General features: G+C 41.8%; 1 protein-coding gene across 4 annotated transcripts in view; it reads right to left on the reverse strand.

Annotated features, from left to right (window-relative positions):
- CEPT1 (choline/ethanolamine phosphotransferase 1) overlaps positions 1–20,441 on the reverse strand; it is a 92,521-nt gene that overhangs the window by 23,351 nt on the left and 48,729 nt on the right. For all 4 annotated transcript variants that reach the window (XM_077481490.1, XM_077481492.1, XM_077481491.1 and 1 more), the window contains exons 4-5: positions 16,499–16,640; positions 5,318–5,402 (exon numbers count right to left, since the gene is read on the reverse strand). In XM_077481490.1, the coding sequence (XP_077337616.1) occupies positions 5,318–5,402; positions 16,499–16,640 (227 nt within the window). The remainder of the gene's footprint in view (positions 1–5,317; positions 5,403–16,498; positions 16,641–20,441) is intronic.

Genomic DNA, 20,441 nt, shown 5'->3' on the forward strand with positions numbered 1-20,441 from the left:
GATATGAAAAGACATTTCATCATTTAGACTGAAAGTCCAATCAAATACAGGTGAGGTAGATTGAAATTTATCAGCCTTAACCATAGCCAGAAATCCCTGAAGATAAATGACAAGTGGAAGGTTAGGTGTAAAAACAAGATGGGGCATCGCAGAAAATTGCAAATTACCCAGACCTTCACATGCATCTTACCTCGATCCAAGCTTCAAGTGGATTACACCGCCGATGTCCACGCCATCATTCAGCCAAACAATGGGAGAGAGCTCCCATTATATAGGCCTGGCTCCTATCAGAGTGTTGTCACAGCACAGCATGCTGGCACTGGCCAAGGACATCACCGGACACGGTCTAGGACTGTGCATGCACGTGCGTAGTACCGCAAAAACGGCACATAGACACAAAGACATTTCCCACTTGGATACAGTTCGCCTGTCCTCAACAAAGACTGGTGTCCAACAGCACCATCTAGTGGATGGACCAAGAGCGCCATAGGACAGGAGATCGCCCAGAATACACTAGACACCCAGTGGCAAGGGACAGCACTGCAGGGAGTAACACATTCCAAACCATGAAAAAGGGGAAGAAGTTGGGACTTTGAGTGAGGCAGAGACCTGGTGGGGTCTCATGCCTCCATCCCTGTCAATATGAAAAAGGGAAAAAAAGGCAGGACTTTGAATGAAGCACACAGTCAATAGTGAGGGGTCAAGAAGTTGTATATTTAATATATAACATGATAAAAGATTTCATACAAATTGGTACATAGGTCACAGTATAATTCATCTATATACATGAGAAAACATGATGGTGAAGTGGGATTAGGACTACACCAACTGTGAGACTTCCATTGCACAGTATTGATACATTGGTCACAGTAAAATTCATCTACATACATGAAAAAAAACATAGTACATGACGGTAAAGCGGGATTAGGACTACACCAACTGTGAAACTTTCCATGGCATAGTTGATAGTAGATAGTTATAATGATATACAGACATTCATGTAAATGAAGTTGAATACATGATCGGTATTACACACTGCATGTACAGAGGCTCTACGCATTTTGTGGAGTATTTATATCCACTCTTCAGGAGCGACAATGTGTGTATCTGAAATGAAACATATATATGTTTCAAGGTCAGTGCTTTCAGTAAGGAAATAAAAGTACAACTTGGGGGTAAATCCTAGTTGTAGAGATACTCACAACTACCATGCAGCAAAAGTGCAACAGTGAGAGCTGGAGGTTCCCCTAGGGGAATCTTTTCCGGGAGCTGTGGCGGCATCTAGCGCGCGCGATACCCCCACATGACAGCACTGGGGGCGAACAGAACGCCAAAGGGTGGTAATCCCTGGAAATGATTGTGTGTGACTGGAGACATCTTAAGGGGTTTCTATAAGGAATATAAGAGTGAATAAGATGATGTGCGAGCCCAAAAATTAAAAAAAAAGTGTGCTAAAATAAAAACAGGGTATTACACCTGCACCAGTGATAGTGTCAGTGAAAACAAGAGCAAATGCAAAGATAAAATGAAATACAATAAAATGTGTGTGAGTACATAAAACTGAATGTATTACCTAGTGCTGAGAAGTGTAGAGCAATGGAGTGAAGTGCTGTGTGCTGGCCATGTAGTGAGGGAAGACCAACCTATGGTCCTGCCTTTTTTCCCTTTTTCACATTCCAAACCATATACATACAACAAAGGGGAAATAGGGTAAACAAAGCTAATAGGTAACTGTATAGAAACATATCATGATAATGATTTAAATTGAGAATCTTAAACTAGTGCCTGCAAATCTTTTCTGTGGAGACAAAAAGGCATATAGTAGTCATCTGGTCCCGTAGAAAAGTACAGGTGACCGACCAACAATCAGGAGAGTATTCCATAGCAACAACAGAGGTGATCTCAATGAAAAACAAAGAACAAGGGAGAAGATGAAACAGAACACCGTGAAAGATGTACGCGAAAAGCACCCACAAGACGCTCCATATCATAATGACATTGTATAGCTATAAGAAGGGTTTATAAGAATTTATCTCATTAATTCCTGGATAATTAGTAGCCAACAATCTCTCCATCCATAATGTTTCTCCTCTAAAAATCATATTATCCCAATCACCCCCTCTGGGGTTGGGAGGAATAACTTCAAGTACAAAGAAAGAAACTAGGCTGTTATTAAACCTATGACGCAGACCAATGTGTCTTGTGACTGAGGTAATCATTTTACCAGATCCAGAGTAATAGACATGGTCTATAATTCTCTGGCCAAATTCATGGATGGTCTTGCCAATATAAAAAAAAAGGCATGGCACTTACATGTCATTAAATAAATGGCGCCGCTAGTAGAAAAATCAGCGTAGCATCGGGAGTGATGTTATTGTCCATTGGGTAAATGGATGTCCTGCCCTCCGTAACCCAAGGGCAACGGCTCCATCTCCCACATCGGTAAGTTCCCCAGGTAGATCTAGATAAGAGGTTAAGGTATATCATAAGGAAGTTGCTCGTCTAAACACCAGTTCAGGGGTTGGATGTACATATTTGGAGAGTGTGCGGTCTAATGCATCTATGTAATATATACATTGGCGTAGAAATTGCTCAAACGATTTTTTTTCAACCAGGGTAATCTCCTAAAAAACGGACTATTAGTGAGAAGTTATTCCTGATCACTCCTAAGGAAGGTATTTAATAAATCCAGACTAAGATCCAGGCTTCACCTTTTGTATAAATCCTCTCCTAAGACTTCTGTCCACATGGGGTATGCTACTAATGAGAGGCCAGATGTAAGTGGAGGCATGTAAATTGTATTGCAAGACATGGGTTTATGATACAGATTAGTCACTAAATCACCCTTATCATTCATCATGATAGTAAGATCAAGAAAAGAGATTTGACTAGACCTGAAGCTGTGGGTGAATTTCAGATTGAATTAGTTAATATTCAAAACATCCAAAAAAGGATCTATATCCACTGCCACGCGCAGAGCATCAGTGGGAGCATTGGTCCCCTCTATATGTCGCAAGAGATCAGAGGTATCCCGGATATAAGAGGGGAGGCAGGTCACATGAGGCATTAACACAGAATCAATATATCAGCTGGCTTTTTCTGTAAGGGATTCATTCCCGGAGAGAATGGGTCTACACTCCTGAAGAAGCAGTCTCACCGCAAAACATGTAGAGATTGAGCTGGCAAAGGATGATTATCTGATCCCCCTTCACGGATGGATACACGTTTACCCTTTCAGTTCCTTTTCAGAGATTTAAGCTTATGTGCATTGTACTCTCTCCTTATAGGGCTATTTTAATCAAGTTTTGTCTTAATAAATTTATATTTTTTTATACATTTGCATATGCGACATTTACCATACCATGAAAGTCGCCTCAAATTTGCTGCCTCTTGTTTCTCAAATTGATAGGACGTTACTATATCTTTATTTGTTTAGTAGTGATACTTAATTTAATCATGTTACTGACTTGTTGCCAATTAACCTAATTGGTGGCAGAATGTTCTTCCAGCTCTTCCCTGTAAATACCACTTACATTACCAACTTTTTTGAAATGTGTTGCTGCCATTTCAAAATTACCTTTTTTCTTAGGATGGTACATTTTCCCAGTGTAAATATTTGATATGTTTTTTTATTTTAAATAAAATATGGCTTTACGAGATTTGCAAATCATTGCATTCTGTATTTATGTAGATTTTACACAGTGCCCCAACTTTTTATAATTGGGGTTATAGCACCATAATAGAATTGGAGTCTAGACAAAACTATGCTAAAACTGTAGTTTACACTATAACAGGCAACATTATGATAATGTGTGATTTACTGATTTAACTTAACATTGATAATATGCCTTTAATATGAAACACCTCACAGCTTAGAATACAGTAAAATAATTAGTCCACAGAAAATTACATTTTTGGTTGAGATCACCAGGTGAAAAAAAAAAAAAGTATGTAGTGCATTTGTTACCTTACCTTATTCCTAAGCCATCTCACAGTATAATAGATTATAATGAGCAATCTATGAGCAAAGCTAAAATCCTTCCCTGGGGACCAAACATTTTTCCCTGCTCGTTATGTACTTGAGCACTGGTCCCCTTACTGCCCCTGTAAATTATCCTGTCTTTGTAGCCCATGAGAGAACACTCAGACACTGAAAGTGTTGCCTCCACCAATAGGCGTGCACATCAAGCAGGCAGTGATGTGGACAGACAAAAGAAGGACCCCAAGAAGTAAAGAAGTAAAAAAATAAAATAAATAAAAGGATCATCATGTGACCGTTGCATGAAGTAAAATAGGCGCTCAGACAGGTTTGTAATTTTGATACCAGCAGTTAGTTACCTTTATCCTTGAGTTGGGCTTTAAGAATTGGTAAGCTGCAATATAGTGCATTTGTTTATGGGTTTAAAATCACTAATTAAGTTCATAAAATTACTTTTTTTCTCATGCCAGGGCTACTAAAACAGATTTTACTAACAGTTTTTCTAAAGGAAATAAAACACACACCCCTAGAAGGTGGTGGTAAATTTCCACACTGTGGACACTGACACCAAGTGACCCCGCCCACTTGTGATGTCATCGCCGAGGGGAGGGGTCGCCAGGACCATAATTATTTAAGAACTTTCAGATGGCGGGAGCCTTTGGCGCAAGCAGTCTTTTTTCAGGATCAACAGGCATCACTGTTGAAGACTGGATCTACAGCGGGGACTTTTTTAATGGACTTGTCAAAAGCCGTCTATTGTCTTACACTACACTTTTTTTAAATTGATAAATGAGTATAACCTCTCTGACTGTCTGCATTTTCACAAGGGGGGGGGCAGGATTTGGGGTCTCCTTGTTAAAAGGGGTTCCAGATTCCAATAAGCCCCCTGCCCCCAGACCCCCACAACGCTGGCCGGCGTTTGTGGGGGTCTGCGGGCAGGGGGCTTATTGTAATCTGGAACCCCTTTTAAACAAGGGTACCCCTACTCATTTACCCTCCCCCCAAAAAAAAATGTGTAGTGTAAAGGCCCTTTTATGGATGGGGGGGGTAAATACAAAAAGGTGGTATATTCACCAGGAACACCGCTTTTCACAATTGCTATATGATTGCATGATGAAAAGTAAAACACACAGCTTTGCCTTGAAAATCCTTTTCTAGAATGTGGCAACATACACTGCATGAAAACATGCACCAAATCCAGACATACAAGATCAAAAAAAAAAATTAATCTAATAATGTTAGCAAATGTAAATTGTATTAGACATTTTTAATTTGAAAGCAATGATTAAAAACAGCAATAAAAGCAAAATTTGCAAACAATTACATCATTCAAATTACCATTGATTGCCACAAATCTGGTCCACCGATCACAGCCAATAAATGCATGATTATTATGAAGATCTGAACTTCAGTCACATCAATTCTGATTTCATGCAAGGAGGCAGGAAAACAAAAAAACAAAAAGAACACTTTTAAATAGTTATTTGCAGATACTTGTCTCAAACTGTAAAGGTAACTCCGTAATAAACTTCTCCAACATTCTAAGTTAAAATTTACTTCAGCTCTGCCTCTCCCCCATCCTGCCTACTACTAAATAAAGGTTAGAAGAGCAGCCAGATACTAATGCATTATCCATTAGCAGTGTTCAACCAAAATCGGACCAGCCTGCTGACTCCCTATTGAGGGCAAGGCAGTTTTTTTCTTAAAATGCATTGGTTCGTAAACCCAAGAGAACAAAAATTTAAATAATTAATGTTCATCAAACACTTTATTCTACAACAATAGTGCATAACACCATCCCAATAGAAGCAAAAATTAATGCCCAGAACCCCAAGCATCCTGGAAAAATTATCTTATTTAAAAATAAAAATAAAAGAGCTAAACTGTATTACAAGTCTGTCAGCATTCTAATTATACTACTAGTATTTCTTAAACAGCTGTTGGCCCCAGCTTAGTAGACACAGTAAGGTAATATGGCATGAACAGAGGAAGGAAATCATACTCACTGTGGTCATCTGAAGTATAACAGGCATTTAGTGCAACATCCAGAACACGTGGAATTAGGCTATATTTACAGAGCTACATTATCTCATAAAAGTGATTACACCCCCTCACATTTTTGAAAATATTTTATTATAGGTTTTCATGTGACAACACTGAAGAAATTACACTTTGCAAAAACGTAAAGTAATGAGTGTACAGCTTGTATAACAGTGTAAATTTGCTGTCCCCTCAAAATAACTAAAACACACCATTAATATCTAAACCGCTGGCAACAAAAGGGAGTACACCCCTAAGTGAAAATGTCCAAATTGGGCCCAATTAGCCATTTTCCCTCCCCAGTGTTATGTGACTCTTTAATGTTACAAGGTCTCAGGTGTGAATAGGGAGCAGGTGTGTTAAATTTGGTGTTATCGCTCTCTCATACACTGGGTCACTGAAAGTCCAACATGGCGCCTCATGGCAAAGAACCCTCTGAGGATATGCAGCACAGTTGCTAAGACCATATAGCAGTTTAAACAGGACAGGTTCCACTCAGAACAGGCCCCTCAATGGTCAACCAAAGAAGTTTAGTGCATGTGCTCAGCGTCATATCCAGAGGTTGTCTTTGGAAAATAGACATGTTAGTGCTGCCAGCATTGCTGCAGAGGTTGAAGGGGTGGAGTGGGGGGGGGGGGGGGGCAGCCTGTCAGTGCTCAGACCATACACTGCATCAAATTAGTCTGCATGACCGTTGTCCCAGAAGGAAGCCTCTTCTAAAAGATGATGCACAAGAAAGCCTGCAAACAGTTTGCTGAAGACAAGCAGACTAAGGACATGGATTACTGGAACCATGTCCTGTGGTCTGACAGAGACCAAGATAAGCTTATTTGGTTCAGATGGTGTCTGGCGTGTGTGGCAGCAACCAGGTGAGGAGTACAAAGACAAGTGTGTCTTGCTTACAGTCAAGCATGGTGGTGGGAGTGTCATGGTCTGGGGCTGCATGAGTGTTGCCACCACTGGGGAGCTACAGTTCCTTGAGGGAACCATGAACAACAACATGTACTGTGACATACTTAAGCAGAGCATTATCCCCTCCCTTCGGAGACTGGGCCGCAGGGCAGTATTCCAACATAACGACCCCAAACATACCTCCAAGATTACCACTGCCTTGCTAAAGAAGCTGAGGGTAAAGGTGATGGACTGGCCAAACATATCTTCAGACCTAAACCCTATTGAGCATCTGTGGGGCATCCTCAAATGGAAGGTGGAGGAGCGCAAGGTCTCCAACATCCATCAGCTCTGTGATGTCATCATGGGATGAGTGCAGAGGACTCCAGTGGCAACTCGTGACGCTCTGATGAACTCCATGCCCAAGAGGCTTAAGACAATGTTGGGAAATAATGGTGGCCACACAAAATATTGACACTTTGAGCTCATTTTGGACGTTTTCATTTAGGGGTGTACTCACTTTTGATGTCAGCAGTTTAGACATTAATGGCTGTGTGTTGTTATTCTGAGGGGACAACAAATTTACACTGTTATACAAGCTGTACACTCACTACATTGTAGCAAAGTGACATTTCTTCAGTCTTGTCACATGAAAAGATGAAATGAAAAGAATAAAATATTTACAAAAATGTGAGGGGTGTACTCACTTTTGTGAAATGCAGTGGGGACGGAAAGTATTCAGACCCCCTTAAATTTTTCACTGTTATATTGCAGCCATTTGCTAAAATCATTTAAGTTAATTTTTTTCCTCATTAATGCACACACAGTACCCCATATTGACAGAAAAACACAGAATTGTTGACATTTTTGCAGATTTATTAAAAAAGAAAAAAACTGAAATATCACATGGTCCTAAGTATTCAGACCCTTTGCTCAGTATTTAGTAGAAGCACCCTTTTGATCCAATAGAGCCATGAGTCTTTTTGGGAAAGATGCAACAAGTTTTTCACACCTGGATTTGGGGATCCTCTGCCATTCCTCCTTGCAGATCCTCTACAGTTCTGACAGGTTGGATGGTAAACGTTGGCGGACAGCCATTTTAGGTCTCTCCAGGGATGCTCAATTGGGTTTAAGTCGGGGCTCTGGCTGGGCCATTCAAGAACAGTCTCGGAGTTGTTGTAAAGCCACTCCTTTGTTATTTTAGTTGTGTGCTTAGGGTCATTGTCTTGTTGGAAGGTAAATCTTCAGCTCAGTCTGAGGTCCTGAGACCTCTGAAGAAGGTTTTCATCCAAGATAACCCTGTACTTGGCTGCATTCATCTTGTCCCCGCAGCTGAAAAACACCCCCACAGCATGATGCTGCCACCACCATGCTTTACTGTTGGGACTGTATTGGACAGGTAATGAGCAGTGCCTGGTTTTCTTCACACAATCGCTTAGAATTAAGGCCAAAAAGTTCTATCTTGGTCTCATTAGACCAGAGAATCTTATTTCTCACCATCTTGGAGTCTTTCATGTGTTTTTTTTTTTGTTTGTTTTTTTAGCAAACTCCATGCGGGCTTTCATGAGGAGAGGCTTCCGTCAGGCCACTCTGCCATAAAGCCCCGACTGGTAGAGGGCTGCAGTGAAGGTTTACTTTCTACAACTTTCTCCCATCTCCCAAATGCATCTCTGGAGCTCAGCCACAGTGATCTTTGGGGAGGGGTTAGACATAGGCAGCAATAAAAACTTGATATGTCCTCATTAGGGATATTCACACTGGCGACCATTGTCCCTAAGACAGCAAGTAAAATCCAAAAATGTTAGAACTGTCACTAGGACAAGAGGCAAGGGTAAATCTACCAATGGGGACACCTGCTCTGGTGATAACTGTCAAACAGGGGATCTACCTTGTTCTGGAAAATGTCCTCTAACTTTATGCTGTATCCCGAGGTCAGAAAATTTAAAGGATATTTCCCCATTAAAAAATAAATATAATAATCCGAAAAGGGCAAAGAAAAGGTACAATCATAGGTGAAATAATTAGCATATATGTTTTTTCTTGAAAGTTACTTCTTTCTGTAAAAGTAGAAAACATTGCTAGCTGGAAAACAGCCTCATTTATTAAAGTATTTGTATTTTACTGACAGCAGCAACACAGGCTGGTAGTCTGTTCAGTTCACTGGCTGCATTATTTTGAAATGTTTCGTTCAGGGATGAAAAAAACTTTTTTTATTCATCTATAGCACCGCTTACCCCTAATCAATGGGCCCTTCCTTTAATACTATTGCTCTGCAGCCAGCATGCTTGATACATCAGGAACTAAAATTATGATCGTAAATATAATGGCAGCAATTCTGGTATATCCCTTGCCACCACTAGATCTCAGATGGGTAATGGAACCTGATGGTATGTCACATCACTAAAAGGATGTAACACATTCAAAATGTATTAAATAGAACACCACATGCATTAACGATTAGGGTTGGTTAGGTAACCTTTTAGGAACATTCTATTAACGGTGTTCCCCTCATATTTATTATTAGCAAAGTACCTGGAATAAATGTTAAACATTTCCCAATCTCTTCCTAATTGTCCTTATTTACAGTTCTATCACTAGTGGGTTTCATAGAATTTTATTCAGAATCAACTTTCCGAAGTAAAAGGTTAGCAATTAGATAAGCTAAAGATCATTATATTTTCACTACATATAGGTTCAGATCCTTTTCCCCAATTTTTGATCTTTATTTTACATTACATTGGTTATGGTTTGCTTAACAGTCAGCTTCCAGCCACCACTGAAAGTACCGTCCTATAAATGTACAATACATGTGCATTTCAATTTGTAGCTTCCATTTAAACTATGTAGCCAATTTTTAGTTAACCACATCCCCTAAGCATAAGCATTTTTTTTTAAAAACATGGTTTTGAAGTCACAGTGGTTTTGAAATAGTCACGCAGGCAAATTGAGCAGAGGGTCATGGATTTCTTGGCTAATGTTATCCTTTTGAAACAAATGCAAACAGAATTACACTGAGTGGTAATGTACCCCCCCAATCGGATTCACAAAATTTTCCCACACTGCACGAGGCATGTTGAAGATGTGGGGGAGCAGCAGAAGACACTTTTTTTTTTTTTGGACATGTAGTAAGCTTCTGGTTGGAAGTAACCCTGAAATGTACAGACCACGAGATCCGTCAAGACACTGCTTTACTTTTGTTACACAATCGTGAAATCCCAAGTAAGACCTATAGACGCTCTGTCCCACTTCTTATGAGCGTAGCAAAAAAAGTTGTATATCAATTTTAAGAACTCTTGATCACCGTATGGCTAGCAAAATTAAGTAAATCACGGATCAGGAAAACTTGGGCCTACCACCCTTTAAATGTGGACTCTACCCCCCAGTGACCCCAAGATGGCATTAATAACCCAGTAATGACCAAAGTTGTAGTAGGTTGGAATTCTTCTTTCCAGTTTTTCTATTCCTGGCTCAGACAGCTAACATACATCATATGTGTAAAGTGGTGGAAATACCGCACCAACCTCAAAATATAAGCAGCCAACACAACAATCAGACTGGTTGTAATGCGATATGGAAAAATAAATGTATAGCGCTGGTGTTGTATATAAAACACAGAAGCCCGACCAGAATGAAAATCTGGAAGTAGGTTGTACTGTAGATGCAATAATATAACACTCAAAGACTAGAGAGTGTATATAAAAATAATAGCAAAAAAAAAAAGTGAAATTCAACAGAGACTGCGATGGGAAATTGCACATAATCACACAAACTTGTATATGGTTGAAGGGATATGGTGTAATGTATCACAGAAATATATAAAACATTTCAAACACTAAAAGAAAAGTGAATGCGATTAAAGTGCAAACAATAGTTTAAAGTTACCTGTAAATAATCACCCAATAATAATTCCTCTCTCAGCAGCATGTGCAGCAATACCCAATATGGATTATGTAATCATCACTTACACATGTGCAAGACCCGTGCGCAAGTTTTTGTATGTGAAATACATAGTTAAGAAATTCTGAGCTTTTTACTTTTTTTGTAATTTTATTTACAATTTAACACTTTCATCAAAGATTAATTGTATGAATTCAGGCACTACATGCTTCAAAGCTTATTTTAGCCTCATACTGCTGCAGTTTCTATGGAGGATCATGTCCATCAAAAGCAGCCTCTGAACTGGATATGGAATTTCGATGGAAAAAAAAGAAAACAAAAACACACAGTAAACCTGTTCACTTCTGAGCCTGTTGATGGTAAAAGTATCAGTATACACCTTGTATCAAGTTGGCTGATTACAACCAGGACTGTTGTAAGTCTACCACTCCAGTGTCATATTTTGTGGACTTTTACAAGTTCCAATGGTTGTTTGGACTCACTAAAGATTATGTATTTACCTACCTGATGGGGCAATTATTGCTCAAATACGACTATAGATGGAATGGCAAATACTACTATGGATGGAAGACAATAGCCACAACTGCACACATTTAGACACGGTACATACCGTTCTGGTAATCATACTGACTGAGCGGTTCGGTCATTTTATGTACTGAATTCTCAATGCAGAAGCTGTTGGAACTAAATATTAACCAGATGTATACAATATACATTTGTGGCATATGGAGGACGTACCAAGACTTGTTGATACATTGTAGGACTAGAAACAGCTATTTTATGTGTTGTGCCATTCAATCATTGAGTTATGTTTCATTATAATAGTGTCGTAAAAGGACATGTGCGTGTACAGTAATAGCCTTTTGATTTGTTAAAACCTTTTGGTCTAGGACAATGTTAAAATATATATTTTAATGCACCACTGTTTGATATTTGTCTTTATTATATCTCTGTACTTTGTCTAAATTTCCTTTAATAAAAATATTGGAAAAGAAAATATATATTTTAATAACGTTGTGGGATATTTTTTGTTTAGAGGGGCACAATCATAAATTATGTAGCATTTTCCACAATGGAAGCATTAAAAAAAAAAAAACGCTTAGGCAGCAAGTCACTTATACAATTTCTTTCAATTGTTTGTATAGTTGCCAAGCTTTTAGGAGTATGTGACCACCCCCCCCCCCCCCCAAGACCACCCCCCCCCAAAGAAAATGGGGCCATAAATTCAGTCTAATTGTTTACATTTTGTTTAAATAGAGAATCATCCTCAGCCCATCTATGGCAATCTTGTCCAGTAAGCTGTCTGGGTGTGGGATGATACCTACCCAAGCAGTAACCAAAATGAAATATGTTTACAACGGAGGGCTGTATGATAGCAATATATGTACAGAACTCCAAAGGGACTGGGGGCTATTTGTTCCCTACATAGCAGCGGTGTTTTACTTTCTTCTCAGCCAATAAAGCAGATTTACCCCCTTCCTGACCAGAGCACTTTTTGCGATTCGGCACTGCGTCGCTTTAACTGACAATTGCGCGGTCATGCGACGTTGTACCCAAACAAAATTGATGTCCTTTTTTACCCACAAATAGAGCTGTCTTTTGGTGGTATTTGATCATCTCTGCGTTTTTTTTTTTTTGCGCTATAAACAAAAAAAGAGCAACAATTTTGAAAAGAATATGCTTTATAAATTATATATATATATATATATATATATATATATATATATATATATATATATATAATAATAATAATATTGCAATTAGCGTATATTGACTGGTTTGTGTAAAAGTTATAGCATCTACAAAATAGGGGATCGTTTTATGACTTTGTATTCGTTTTTTTTTTTTATTAGTAATGGCAGCGATCTGCGATTTTTATCAGGACTGCGACATTAGGGCAGACACATCGGACATTTTTGACACTATTTTGGGACCATTGTCATTTATACAGGGATCAGTGCTATAAAAATGCATTGATTACTGTGTAAATAACACTGGCAGTGAAGGGGTTAACCACTAGGGGGCGACTGAGTTAAGTGTGTCCTAGGGAGTGATTCTAACTGTGGGGGGGGGGGGGAGGGGCTACAACACACATGACAGCAATCACTGCTCTCGATGACAGAGCAGTGATATCTGTCCTGTCACTAGGCAGAACAGGGAAATTCTGTGTTTACAAAAGCATCTCCCCATTCTACCTCTCCATGACTTCTCCATGACACGATCGCAGGCACACGGTGGACATAGAGTCCTCGTGACCCACAGTCATGATCAACGCAGCGCGTACCGCTTCTTAAAGGGGACATACTTGTATGGACTTTTGCCCACCATTGCCATTCTGCTGAAGTATATCGGTGTGCGCTGGTCATGAAGTGGTTAATCAGTTCAATACAGATCCCCTGTCAGGGAAGCCGCGGCTCTCCTCTACTCAGGCACCATCAGCATGAATAGGGGAATGTCAATAACCGTAACTTTCTATTTACACTGTAATCAGCTGTGATTGGACACAGATAATCACATAGTAAAGAGTAGGGATGCACCGAATGGGTTTTTTGGTGCCGAAACCGATACCGAAAATGAAAAATACACTAGGCCGAAAACCGAAACAGCACCGATACCGAAAATGACTGTTTTTAAAAAATATTTTTATACAGGAGGTGGTCAGAGACTGGGGACATGGTACAGGAGATGGTCAGAGACTGGGGACATGCTACAGGAGATGGTCAGAGACTGCAGACGTGGTACAGGAGATAATCAGAGACTGCAGACGTGGTACAGGAGATGGTCAGAGACTGCAGACGTGGTACAGGAGATGGTCAGAGACTGGGGACATGGTACAGGAGATGGTCAGAGACTGGGGACATGGTACAGGAGATGGTCAGAGACTGGGGACATGGTACAGGAGATGGTCAGAGACTGGGGACATGGTACAGGAGATGGTCAGAGACTGCAGACGTGGTACAGGAGATGGTTAGAGACAGGGGACATGGTACAGGAGATGGTCAGAAATTGCACACATGATACAATTGATACAATGCAGCCAGTGTCTCTCCTCATAGCAGCCAGTGTGTGTGTCCCCCCTCATAGCAGCCAGTGTGTGTGTCCCCCCTCATAGCAGCCAGTGTGTGTGTCCCCCCTCATAGCAGCCAGTGTGTGTGTCCCCCCTCATAGCAGCCAGTGTGTGTGTCCCCCCTCATAGCAGCCAGTGTGTGTGTCCCCCCTCATAGCAGCCAGTGTGTGTGTCCCCCCTCATAGCAGCCAGTGTGTGTGTCCCCCCTCATAGCAGCCAGTGTGTGTGTCCCCCCTCATAGCAGCCAGTGTGTGTGTCCCCCCTCATAGCAGCCAGTGTGTGTCTCCCCTCATAGCAGCCAGTGTGCGTCTCCCCTCATAGCAGCCAGTGTGCGTCTCCCCTCATAGCAGCCAGTGTGCGTCTCTCCTCATAGCAGCCAGTGTGTGTCCCCTCATAGCAGCTAACCTGTGAAGAGAAAACAGAAGAGAGAAGAGGAGAGTCGCCTCCGTCGCCTGTTTGATCACAGCAGGGGAACATCACAGCTTTCAGTTCAATAGCTGTGTGTTCCCGGCCGCGCGCCATCACGTACAGCCCCTCCCCCTTGTCAGGGCACTTTGATAGACAGATCATCCGTCCAATCCTACGGGTGATCTGTCTATCAAAGTGCCCTGACAAGGGGGAGGGGCTGTACGTGATGGCGCGTGGCCGGGAACACACAGCTATTGAACTGAAAGCTGTGATGTTCCCGCGCTGTGATCAAACAGGCGGCGGAGACGGCTCGCCTGCACTATAGCATGATATAGCTCTTCATGATGGGCGCACCAGGGGCGGGGGGCGGAGCCCCATCCCCTACCCTGGCCCGCCCCATTTTTGGCTCCATTATCGGCCGTTTTTCCTCTTTTGGCAAATTGCCGAAAAGGGCATTTTCGGCCGATATGTTTCGGCGGCCGAAATTTCGGTGCATCCCTAGTAAATAGCCTACGTTATAGGCTCTTTACTGTGATCGGAGATTCAGTGTGTCCGAGTAACACACTGCACCACTTATCGCCGTGCTGTGTGTCTTGTTCTGAAGGACGTCATGAGACCAGTCCAGTAAGTCCAGTCAGAATGAGAAAGCCACCAATAGCAAAATTACAGCCAGGCTGGAAGTGGTTACGTTGAATTTGTATGCAAGTTGGAACAGGTACACTTATCAAGTATGAACGCAAGACAAAAAAATATATTTTAAATTTTTTGGATAGCAGAGGGAAGTGTCAACACCCCTGTAACATTTGTTTTGCTGTCTGTGGCCCTGTTCAAAAGATTTCACCTCACTTTCTGTCCCTGTGACAATTGGATTTTGAAAAATGCTGGGTTGTCGTGGAAACAAGGATTGGTGCTAAAGCTCCAGTGGAGATACTTTTTTCTTATGATAGCTCTTACAGGAGTGAATTTCCTTCTTAAGGGTAGCATTCCTCACGCTTCCTGTTGCATCCCTCCGTTTAGAAGTAGAAGTCGTATGCAAGTCGGATGTATGCAACTCGGGGACTGCCTGTAGTTGGTCAGCAGATAAGCTCCTGCCACTGCTAACTACTACCTCAAAAAGGGATTTTCTCGCATAACATCTGATAATGCATTGATTTTCTCCATATACCGTATGTAGTAGAGTATAAGCCGACCCGAATATAAGCCGAGGCACCTAATTTCACCACAAAAAACTGGGAAACCGTATTGACTCGAGTATAAGCCTAGGGTGAGAAATGCAGCAGCTACTGTAAGTCGAAGAGAGGGTCAACCATGCCCATCTGCAGCCTCACTGTGCCCATCTGCATGCCTCATTTACCTGATCTCCAGAACACCGGCGCTGTGACATGCAGTCTAGTCGGTGGCTGTCCAGTGTAACAAAACGCCACCCCCTCCTCCTCTGAACACCGATTCAGTTTCCCAGCGAGTCAGTGTTCCGCCTATCATGGACGAGGAGAAGGCGGGGCTTTGTTACACTGTACGGCCGCCGACTAGACTGCATGTCAGAGCGCCGGGAGATCATATGCATCAGGCTGCAGAAGGGCAAAGTGTGGCAGGGAGACTCGAGCCGAGGGGGCGTTTTCAACACAAAAAAAAAAAGGGGCTGAAAAATGTACTCTTGTATATACGGTACAGGTCATGAGCTGAAGCATTCCTCTGTTCACTTAATGCTAGATAAATTCAAGATGTCAATATTCCTAAGAGGACAGGCAAAGTCACAATACAAATTGCTTTTGCATTAAGAAAAATTACGAAAATTATATTTTACCATTGAACTGCCAGACTTTTGGGCCACAAAAGGTATGAGATATCGTCTAGTATTTTCACTTTACAGGCACAGTGCCTCATAAAATGTTGTACTCAGCTGAATAACAGCCATAAAGTAATAAAGCAGTAAGATTTATTTTTTTACAGGTAAAATTACTTTTATACACTTCGCAAATGTTTTAGCAATCTTATTACACAGTAACCGTTTCAATGATTTGGGAAAAAGTTTGTTAGATAGATATATATATAGATATATATATATATATATATATATATATATATATATATATATATATATATATATATATATATATATATATATATATATATATATATATATATATATATATATATATATATATATATATATATAGCATTGATCAGCTCAGGAAATGAATCCTACAACTACTTACATGCCAAATCGCAGCATTCCAGAGACATATGTTTGCCAGTGAGCACAGTAGAACATGAACATGGCTGCAAAGCAGCAGAAGAACATCCAATCTGGGTGTGTCCCAAGCTGGACAGCGATGCACGTTCCCAAAACCACAAATACTGTAAAGAAAAGAAATGACAGAACGTTAACAAATTGGTTTTTCATTTAAAATAAGTTTAAAGATACCATTCCCCTTTTACCCGAAGATAAAAATACCGATATGTTCAGGTCTAAGCCAACTACTGCAGAGCTAAAGAAACAAAATTATATATTACAGTTCAAAGTGGTGATAGCAAACAAAACAAATAATTCCACTTTGTAGGTAAAAACAGGTATACATTAAAGTGGAACTTCATGCTCTCAAATGAAAATGGATTATTTTTTAACTTTTTGCTGCTAGTATTAGTAAATAGATAAAGTATAAATTATTGATTTGTTTTAAAAATAAATAAAAACTACATTTCAGTTACTTCATGGTTTTTGGTGTAGGCAAATGATGTCATACATCCCAGGAGTCTTTAGGAGAGGAGGTGGCTTTTTTCAGTTAATGCCTAAGCTAAGAACAGATGGATTCCAGGAAGTAAATGTTACATGAATCATCTGCCCTTACTTAATATGGCCAGAAATGCTAAGGGGGTGTTTTTTAATGTGATTTCTAAACAAAGAATATAGACATAGATGGATGGGGGAGTTTGCTTTGAATATTAAAAATGAATTAAAATTTCCCGAATTGGTTTCTCCTACCGGGGACTCTATTACATCCCAGGAGGGCCTCCTAAGGGAGTTTCGGGCCTTCTATCAGACACTATACACTTCCACGCTCCCTCCTGCTGTGGATCCGGGCGAGATGGCACCTCTCCTGGCCTTGGGGTGGCTCTCAGATGAGGAGAGGTCCCGTCTGGTCCAACCTATTACTGCGGAGGAAGTGCATGCTGTTAACTCGCTCGCAGCTGGGAGGGCCCCGCTCCCGGACGGTCTGCCCGTCGAGTTCTACCGATCCCACGCGGATCTTCTGGCCCCTCTGCTGGCTGACCTGTATACCCAGTGTCTGGAGGGGGGAGCGCTCCCACCCTCCATGGCAGATGCTCATGTCATTCTAATTCTCAAGCCCAATAAAGATCCCAAACAATGCGCCTCATATAGACCCATTGCTCTTCTTAACACTGACTTTAAAATGTTATCTAAATTAATCACGGTTAGACTTAACCCCCTTCTGCCCTCCGTTATAGACCCTGACCAGACTGGGTTCATGGCCCAGAAATCGACGGATATCAACCTCCGCAGACTTTTCACTAATCTGCATGCCAAACATGATAATGTGGGCACTAGAACGGTTGCCTCCTTTGATATCGAGAAGTTCTGCGGAGGATGGGGTTTCCGTTGGTTTTTATTGGGTGGCTACAGACCCTGTACAGATCCCCGAAGGCGGCCATCAGGCTGGCGGGGGATGTTTCTGCTCCCTTCCCGTTGTCCAGGGGTACCAGGCAGGGCTGCCCTCTCTCTCCAGCACTTTTCGCCATTGCTATGGAACCGGTGGCGGAGGCATTGCGGGTCTCGCCCCATATAAAAGGACTGAAAATAGCTTGGCTGGAGGAGAGGGTGGCACTGTATGCTGATGACCTCCTGCTTTTTCTGAATGACGCGGACCCCTCTCAGAGGAGCGCTGCGAGTACTGACTGAATTTTCTAGGATAACTGGACTGCGGGTGAACTGGACGAAGTCCCAGTTACTTGCTATTGACCCTGAGGCAAAATGACTAGCCCCGCCAAATATCCAACTGCAATGGGTAGATGACATGGTGTACCTGGGAGTGAGGGTCTCGAGAGATGTGTCCAGCTTTATCCCCCTCAACCTAAATCCGGTGGTCCAAAATGTCAAGGCCAGGTGGAAAGCCTGGGAAAACCTTCCCCTATCCCTCTTAGTCCGCATTAACCTAATTAAGATGAAGATAATCCCTAAATTTACCTACCTATTCCGTAACGCCCCACAATGGATTCCTTCCTCATTTTTTACGAAATTGAATCGTTTGTTCTCTTCCTTCCTCTGGGGCTCCGGCCCCCATAGGTTTAAACTATCCACGCTGATGTGTCCGGTGCTGCGGGGGGGTTGGCGTTTCCTGACTGCCAGATATATTTTCTGGCAGCACAGTTAGTTACGGTAGTCTGGTGGATGGCACCAGACATGTCCAACCCTGCGGCGGTTCTGGAGGCTGCGGTGGTCCGATCCGTGGAGGCCCTGACACACTTACCCCTGTGGGGTCCCAAAGCCCCCTATGACCTGACACCCTCCATGCACACAACTCTAAGGGCCTGGCGGGCGGGACTGGGACTGGAGGGGTTTCCGGGGACTGCGATCTCCCCACACACCCCCCTATGGAACAATCCTACCTTACCTCACCTCTACTCACTACCAGACCCCAAAATTTGGACCAGATGTGGCATAAAACTCATATCTGACTATACACCCCTTTAATCACCTGGTATCTCGCAATAATGTACCCCCCTCGCATCTATTCCGCTATATACAGCTATCCCATGCATTCAAGGCCCAAGTGGTACCCAATACCACGCAAATTGTGCAGTCCGCCCTGGAAAAGGTTACAAGATCTGAATGTACTAGGAAGCCGACTTCGGTCCTCTATGCGCACCTTCTTAGGGTCTCTTTTCCAGATCTGTCAAAGCTCCGACGGAGATGGACTCAAGACATACCGGACCTGGATTCCGAGGACTGGGAGGACATATGGGACTTTCCCTTCACCATCCTGGTCTCCCTTCGAGACCGTCTCATACAATACAAAATTCTACACCGGGCATATATTACCCCGTATAGATTACATAAAATGAGAACCTCCCTGTCCTCGGAATGCTGGAGATGCACTGGGGATCCGGGTGACTTTATACACATCTTCTGGTCCTGCCTGGTAATTCAGCGTTACTGGTCACAGGTACTATCCATAATTCATGAAGTGGTGGGAATAGATGTAGCCCAGACCCCGCGGATATGCCTTCTGGGATTGGTGGAGGGGGTGGCCCCCAGGATAGCGGACAGAACCCTGATAGGACTCCTACTCTGTTATGCCAGAAAAATGATCACTTTATGCTGGAAAAAGCAGGCCCCGCCGTCAATACTGCTGTGGAAATCCCATGTCAATAAAGTCTTACCACATTATAAGGAAACATATCATAATAGGGGTTGCCCCAAAAAAATACACGAGAGTGTGGTCTAAGTGGCTGGCTGAAGCCTCCACAGTGACTACAGATTAACATGTCCGGGATGTCATTCTGAAGGAGGATGGGAGTGTGGTTGGGGTGGGTCCCTGGTATTGCTCCACTTCACTGTCTTATAGTATTTAGTGTAGCCACTATTATGAGTCTAGTTCACTTCTTCTGGTGTCCCTTGCGGCCCGAATGCAGAATTTGGTCCTAAGTTGTTTATATGGAGTGGGAGCCAACCTAGCACTAAGTTAGTTGTTGTTGTTGTTTGTGGATGTGCTACAGTTGTCGATTTATACTGTTGGAATCACTTGATGGCCCCTGCGTGGGTCTAACCATAATACTGTGGCATGTCACTGTTACTCGTTGAATGTTTGTTTGTCTGTCTAAAACTCAAAAATATTTTCAAAAAAAATAAAAAAATGAATTAAAATTGCATTAACAGTTTGTGGTACTCAGATGCAGTGAAGTTCCGCTTTGATGACATTGCAGTAAAATGTCACAGACACATAATGAATATACAAACTTATAGCCAATAAGAAGGCATATTAAAAAAACAAAACAAAAAAAAAAAAAAAAAAACTCTAGTACTGACATATCTCAAAAAACCCAGTTGGCCTGAAAAATAAAAAAATATGCAATACAGCTAGAGTTCTCCCATGTTGGAACATTTTTGAAAAATTGTAGGCGCAATCACAAATTCAAACC

This window comes from Lithobates pipiens, unplaced genomic scaffold (assembly GCF_037356315.1).
Source record: "Lithobates pipiens isolate NorthernLeopardFrog02 unplaced genomic scaffold, aLitPip1_a1.2 Scaffold_16, whole genome shotgun sequence".
NCBI classification, from domain to species: Eukaryota; Metazoa; Chordata; class Amphibia; order Anura; family Ranidae; genus Lithobates; species Lithobates pipiens.